General features: G+C 43.4%; 1 protein-coding gene across 4 annotated transcripts in view; it reads left to right on the top strand.

The window, feature by feature from the left end:
* The first annotated feature begins 2,510 nt into the window (after nt 1-2,510).
* Nucleotides 2,511-7,428, top strand: part of LOC106584018 (tyrosine-protein kinase receptor Tie-1) — a 28,575-nt gene continuing 23,657 nt past the window's right edge. For 2 of the 4 annotated variants that reach the window (XM_014168774.2, XM_014168773.2), the window contains exons 1-6: nt 2,511-2,803; nt 3,623-3,931; nt 4,095-4,205; nt 4,441-4,596; nt 4,731-4,862; nt 5,086-5,226. In XM_014168774.2, coding sequence (XP_014024249.1) covers nt 2,761-2,803; nt 3,623-3,931; nt 4,095-4,205; nt 4,441-4,596; nt 4,731-4,862; nt 5,086-5,226 — 892 coding nt within the window. In that variant the 5' untranslated portion in view covers nt 2,511-2,760. The remainder of the gene's footprint in view (nt 2,804-3,622; nt 3,932-4,094; nt 4,206-4,440; nt 4,597-4,730; nt 4,863-5,085; nt 5,227-7,428) is intronic. The other 2 variants (XM_014168776.2, XM_014168775.2) reach the window with 2 other exon arrangements.

Here is a 7,428-nt window from a genome sequence, read left to right as displayed (position 1 = left end):
CAGTGTAAACTCAGTACTGATGCAAACAAAATAAGTGTGGAATTCACGTGACTCTGAGAGAGTCTAGTAGTGTGACTGATTAGATGAGTCTCTGTCCTCATTGTCTTCATAGATAAGTCAGTCTTGTGAGCATAATTTTTGTGACCCTGTGTAGAGGAAATAGGAAGGACCTCTTAAGGTCTATTTACATTATCAGGGACATGGAGGTCTCTGTCATAGAACCGAAGAGCCAGCAAACCTGAACCAACACAGTATAGTCCTCTGTTTGGACTGTATCAAAATGAAAACATTCTGACCTGGAGACATAACAATAGTCTCCTGCTCTGGGCACCTCATCATAGTCTTTGCATAGCAAAGTCTTTGTATTATCCTTTGTGTGATCACATACAATGGTACAGTAAAATGTTGTTTCCTCACCTATTTCAAGCAGCTTAATACAATGACATAAGACAAGCATAACAAGTGAATTGTAGGTTATATCAGAAGAGTATTTATCTGAGCCCTCCAAACCCTCAGAAATAATTATGCTCCATTTAAAACCAGTTAAATGTAACTAAATGCAATCGAAAATGTAATCTACATAAATCCCCAAAAGTAACTATTTATCATGAGGGCCATAAACAATAACTAGTAATGCTGCATACTCCAAGAAAGGTTAAGATCTCACCTTTCTGGAAAAAATAGTTGTAATTGCTGAAGTGTAGTCACTTTTGAGGATGCAAGCTCAAGTGCACAGTACAAATATTATAAAATATTTTGTGATGTATTTCCTATTTCAACAAAACTGTATGAATAAGGCTTGACGTTACTTATATTTAAAAAGCATATAAGATAAACTAATTATAAATTGACTAACTACAAGATTTCACCTTCCTTATAACTGTAAAATACATATTTGTATGTTTAGTGTTAGAGAAAATGTGCATATTTTCTAAAGGTCTCTCTTAATCAAAACGTCTGCCTCCATCGCTGTGAACGTCTCACAGAGCTCTAGCTTGGCCTCCTGAAATCATTAGGAACTCGCCTTTGATCTCATATTACTTTTGTCCAACAGAAAGTGTTTTTTTGTTTAAAATCTATGAATTGTTTTAGATTACTGGTTCTAAATCAATCTGAATGTGCTACAGTGACGAAGCTACTCTCTCCTGATGTGGTATGATGTAAGGATTCCAGGCATATGTGTTGTTAGTGGATGTGATGTAGGGTTCAGCCAGGAGTTGATGGACAGTTGGAAGAGCGAATGAAATGGTAGGAGGGATATCCCAGCTTCAAGTGGTGTCAGATTTCACATCCTGCTTCACACAGGCAAAATAGACATAATCCTGTATCCATGAGAATTAGGGCTACCGCTCAATGCAAGCCATTTCGATCTGTGGTGTCCACAGATTGCTCTATAAGCGAAAATGTCGGTTGGAATCGGTACCAGAACATCACAGGTCCCCAAAACGGGATTTTACATCTAAGAGGTTGTTAAAGAAAATCTTGAACTCTCTCATCGAACACAGGACATTTGAAACAATTAGAAGTTGGGTCAACTTCAATTGTCTGGGGCCATCAGGAAACATTAAAGAAAACATTACATTTCAAAGCCTGCCCCTCCAGAAATGAGAAAAGTGTGTGGTACTTTAAGTTTCTCATAATGAGCGTTAAAAAGTGAGAGACTGGACCTGATCCATCTGATTGCAGCTGTAAGCATAGATACAACAAGCAGAATGTACATCATCTTTTGGACCCTAACCGAAAGGTTGCTGGATCGAATCCCAAGCTGACAAGGTAAATATCTGTCATTCTGCAAGGCAGTTAACCCACTGTTCCCCGTGCGGCGATGACGTGGATGTCAATTAAGGCAGCCCCCCCCACCCCCCACCCACCACCCCCCCCCCACCCCCGCACCTCTCTGATTTAGAGGGGTTGGGTTAAATGCGGAAGACACATTTCAGTTGAATGCATTCAGTTGTACAACAGACTAGGTATCCCCCTTTTCCTTTCCCTTCCCTTTCATCAGACTGGTTGGAGCAGTGAAGGATAGGCCAAATGACCACAATCTGCAGGGATTACAACTAACTTACTTCAGGGAAAGAACACAGCTATTACATTACCCAGCTGTTGTTATTTCATAGATCTGGCTTTGAAGTTTCAGAACATATCTGCAGAAAAAAAAATTGTGCATACTATTAGCATGGCAAAATTATGTGTCAGCATTGTGCATGTAGAGTGATAGAATATGTCTGTTTTTGTTGGGCATCTTCAAAACAGTGTGCAAATACATAAAACAATGAAGACATTTGTTGCTAGATCATTTTTCAATTATTGACTTGGCTAACAATGCATTTGGTGGACAAATGGAAATTGATTGTGAAAAGAACTTAAAATTCTACGACGAGTATAAAGTCTAATCTATAAAATTGTGCAACATTCTTCTCCAGATCCTGAAATCAAAACCAATCTTGGCTGGAGAGTAAAAGCGACCTCTTTCCCCTCGTGACGCTCTTCCTTCCTCTCCCACCCAGAGTAACCCCATTTTACGAACAACAGATTCAGAAGACTCAGATCGGAGAGGAGAATGTGAAACGGTCTGGAACAGAAACAGGGACAGAGTTATCGTTAAAAACAGTTACTGGAATTTATGGAAATGGGCAAAGACGCGCGGTTCTTTGGCGCGCTGGGGACCACCGATGGAATGTAGAAGTGTCTACTTTTAATGAAATCATTGGATTAGACACAACTGATTTCGGAATCGTCGCTGTGAGGATTACAATTATGATCTACATCTTATTTTTGTTGTGCCTCATCCATGTGTCAGGTAAAAGTCAAACTATCTTATTTGTATCCTAGAAATAATAGGTAAATCAATTATTATCTTCTAAAATTACAGTACATGGCTCAAGGTGCTTGTCCTTATTATATTAACAATGTCTACAGAGAGTGTAACCTACAGTAACCCCAGAAAGTCTAACTTTTGCAAGGCAAACCTAACTACGATTTCTGAACATCAAAATGAATTTGACACAACAAATGACGGGCTACAATAAAAGTCAAAGTGGAAAGCAGAAGGCAGCAGCCCCTTGAGAGAGCAGGAGCTCATACCAGTTTCCTGCCATTGTTCTGTAGATCAGGTCTAGAATGCCACAGAACAGGAATGTCATTGGATTTAATGTAGCAAAATGACCCACCATATGGTTTTGTTATTTAGCTCACAATGATTTAAGTTGGGGGAACTGATCCTAGGTCAGAATGTAACTGGAATGTGTCAAAAGGTTGTTGTGTTATGCCTGGCCTAAAGCCTTCAAATAAAAATCTGGACCTCAAGCCAGTTCCACTGCTTATTTTCATTATTTCCTTGAAATCAGGGACAGATTTAGACCTGGGACACCATGTGGGTGCAATTAATTATTAGGTAGAACAGAAAACCAGCAGTATTCTGGACCTGGTAGTCGTAGGGTACGATTTAACTAACCTTGCCCTAAGGTCTAGTAATGTTTGTTTAGATTAGAGTAGATAAACTGATCTTACATCAGATTGTAATAAGCAATAGGTCATTACAGTAGCTGCCCTTTGTTGTTTTACCTCATAACAGTTCAGATGACTGTATCAAATGAGTGGTGCCATCTCGTCCCTACAGGTGCGGTGACAGACCTGACCGTCATCTCCAACGCTGAGGCCTCCACCCCTCAGCTCTTCTCCATCTCCTGCCTCACTGGGGAGCGGGATGCAGCAGAGCTAGACCTGGACATCAAGAAGGACAACAGCATCCTCATCCTCTCCTCACGGCCACGTTACAGAGTCAAAAGGCCCAAGACCAAGGAGGTGGTGGCGAACGAGTTCGTAGGTGTGATGGACCAAACAGGCATCTTCTACTGCCATGCGTCCCAGGGAACTGATCCTCTTATAAACCTGGGTAAAGTGACACTCATCAACAACTTTGCCAAAGGTAAGGAAGAGGCTCTAACTGAAAGAGAGAGTGTGTGTGTGTGTGTGTGTGTGTGAGAGAGAGAGAGAGAGAGAGAGAGAGAGAGAGAGAGAGAGAGAGAGAGAGAGAGAGAGAGGACAGAGAGAGAGCGTTAACTTGTATTCTTCTGTATTGTTCCTATCAGCCCTGTTTGTCCCGGCCTACCTCACGGTGACAGCAAACAGAGGAGACACAGTTCACCTGGCCATGCAGGTCCTGAGCTCCCAGAGAAGAGACGTCACCTGGAAATACAACGGTGAGTCACACAGGGATAGAGGGAGGCATGGATGGGTGGATGGATGAAGGGCAGGCATTTATGTGTGAGCAGGGAATAGATTCATCTAAATGAAACGATGGCAATATAGGCATTGTTTAATCATTCCCTTTTGTATTTTATAACAAGTATAAAGTAGCCCCACCGTGTGGATTATAACGTATTCACATTATTAAGAGCTTGTCCTACGTGCTGACTCGCTGTGTCGTAAAACCAGGTAACTATTTCTACACGACCCACTGGGGTGATGTGTCCAACAGTACGGCTGTACTAACCCTGGAGGACGTGGCTAAAGCCAACGAGGGTATTTACAGCGCCGGCTTCGTGGGAGACAGTCCCATCAATGGAGCCTGGATGAGGCTGATTGTCAGAGGTACAGTAGGGCTGTTCTCATAACATATTTATTAATACTGACCATTACAAGAGTATGTATGATGATTCACATATGGATGAGGTGCTTGTATTTGGGTGGGTTGGCCACTGACGCTCCTCTACTGTCTTGCACAGACTGTGGCAGTAAGAAGTGGGGTGCCGACTGTGACAAGGACTGTCCAGAGTGTCTCAATGGAGGGGTGTGTCACCACCGGGACGGGGACTGCATCTGCCCACCGGGGTTCATGGGGATGCGCTGCGAGACAGGTGGGTGTGTGTGTTTGTGTGGGAGGGGGGGGGTGGCAATATGTTAAAGCATAAGATTATAGTTGTTGAAGCTGACACATACTACAAATTAGCAATAGTGTGTGTGCTTGCGTGCGTGCGTATAAGTGCATGTTTGTAAAGGCAAGTATATTATATTGCCAAACTGTCTGAAGTAACTGTACCAGTCCTGTACTGTATCTATGTGTACTGCATTCCCTCCCAGCCTGTAGAGAGGGAATGTTTGGGCTTAATTGCCAGGAGTCATGCAGGCCAGAGATGGACTGTAGAGGGCTGAGGTTCTGCCTGGCTGACCCTTACGGATGCTCCTGTGCCAGTGGCTGGTCTGGGAACCACTGCAACAGATGTGAGTTCATTTGCTATGCAGTGCATTCAGAAATGATTCAGAGCCATTGACTTTTTCCACATTTTGTTACGTTACAGCCTTATTCTAAAATGTATTGTTTTTTCCCCTCATCAATCTACTCACAATAGTCCATAATGACAAAGCAAAACAGGTTTTTAGACATTTTGCAAATGAAGCTCCTTTAGCTGTGATTACAGCCTCCAGTCTTCTTGGGTATGACGCTGCAAGCTTGGCACACCTGTATTTGGGGAGTTTCCCCCATTATTCTCTGCAGATCCTCTCAAGCTCTATCAGGTTAGATGGGTCGCTGCACAGCTATTTTCAGGTCTCTCCAGAGATGTTAGATCGGGTTCAAGTCCGGGCTCTGGCTGGGCCACTCAAAGACATTCAGAGACTTGTCCCAAAACCTCTTCTGCGTTGTCTTCGCTGTGTGCTTAAGGTCGTTGTCCTGTTGGAAGGTGAACCTTTGCCCTGAGCGCTCTGGAGCAGGTTTTCATCAAGGATCTTTCTGTACTTTGCTCCGTTCATCTTTCCCTCTATCCTGACTAGTCTCCCAGTCCCTGCCACTGAAAAACATCCCCACAGCATGATGCTGCCACCACCATGCTTCACCGTAGGGATGGTGCCAGGTTTCCTCCAGACGTGCGCTTGGCATTCAGGCCAAAGAGTTCAATCTTTGTTTCATCGGACCAATTAGTCTTGTTTCTCATGGTCTGAGAGTCCTTTAGGTGCCTTTTGGCAAACTCCAAGCGGGCTGTCATGTGCCTTTTACTAAGGAGTGGCTTTCGTCTGGCCACTCCACCCTAAAGGCCTGATTGGTGAAGTGCTGCAGAGATGGTTGTCCTTCTGGAAGGTTCTCCCATCTCCACAGAGGAACTCTGGAACTCATTCAGAGTGACCATCGGGTTCTTGGTCACCTTCCTAACCAAGGCCCTTCTCGCTAGATTGCTCAGTTTGGCCGGGCGGCCAGCTCTAGGAAGAGTCTTGGTGGTTCCAAAATGGTTCCATTTAAGAATGATGGAGGCCACTGTGTTATTGGGAACCTTCAATGCTGCAGATATTTTTGGTACCCTTCCCCAGATCTGTGCCTCGACACACTCCTGTCTCGGAGCTCTACGGACAATTCCTTCAACCTCATGGCTTGAATTTTGCTCTGACATGCACTGTCATCTGTGGGACCTTATATAGACAGGTGTGTGCCTTTCCAAATCATGTCCAATCAATTGAATTTACCACAGATTAACTCTATCAATCAAGTTGTAGAAACATCTCAAGGATGATCAATAGAAACAGGATGCACCTGAGCTCAATTTCGAGTCTCATAGCAAAGGGTCTGAATACTTACAGTGGGGCAAAAAAGTATTTAGTCAGCCACCAATTGTGCAAGTTCTCCCACTTAAAAAGATGAGAGAGGCCTGTAATTTTCATCATAGGTACACTTCAACTATGACAGACAAAATGAGAAAAAATCCAGAAAATCACATCGTAGGATTTTTAATGAATTTATTTGCAAATTATGGTGGAAAATAAGTATTTGGTCAATAATAAAGTTTATCTCAATACTTTGTTATATACCCTTTGTTGGCAATGACACAGGTCAAACGTTTTCTGTAAGTCTTCACAAGGTTTTCACACACTGTTGCTGGTATTTTGGCCCATTCCTCCATGCAGATCTCCTCTAGAGCAGTGATGTTTTGGGGGTGTCGCTGGGCAACACGGACTTTCAACTCCCTCCAAAGATTTTCTATGGGGTTGAGATCTGGAGACTGGCTAGGCCACTCCAGGACCTTGAAATGCTTCTTACGAAGCCACTCCTTCGTTGCCCGGGCGGTGTGTTTGGGATCATTGTCATGCTGAAAGACCCAGCCACGTTTCATCTTCAATGCCCTTGCTGATGGAAGGAGGTTTTCACTCAAAATCTCACAATACATGGCCCCATTCATTCTTTCCTTTACACGGATCAGTCATCCTGGTTCCTTTGCAGAAAAACAGCCCCAAAGCATGATGTTTCCACCCCCATGCTTCACAGTAGGTATGGTGTTCTTTGGATGCAACTCAGCATTCTTTGTCCTCCAAACACGACGAGTTGAGTTTTTACCAAAAAGTTCTATTTTGGTTTCATCTGACCATATGACATTCTCCCAATCCTCTTCTGGATCATCCAAATGCTCTCTAGCAAACTTCAGACGGGCCTGGACATGT

The sequence above is a fragment of the Salmo salar genome, chromosome ssa23 (assembly GCF_905237065.1).
Source record: "Salmo salar chromosome ssa23, Ssal_v3.1, whole genome shotgun sequence".
Taxonomy (NCBI): domain Eukaryota; kingdom Metazoa; phylum Chordata; class Actinopteri; order Salmoniformes; family Salmonidae; genus Salmo; species Salmo salar.
The sequence above is the reverse complement of the archived record's forward strand: the minus strand, read 5'-3'. Positions and strand labels throughout refer to the sequence as shown.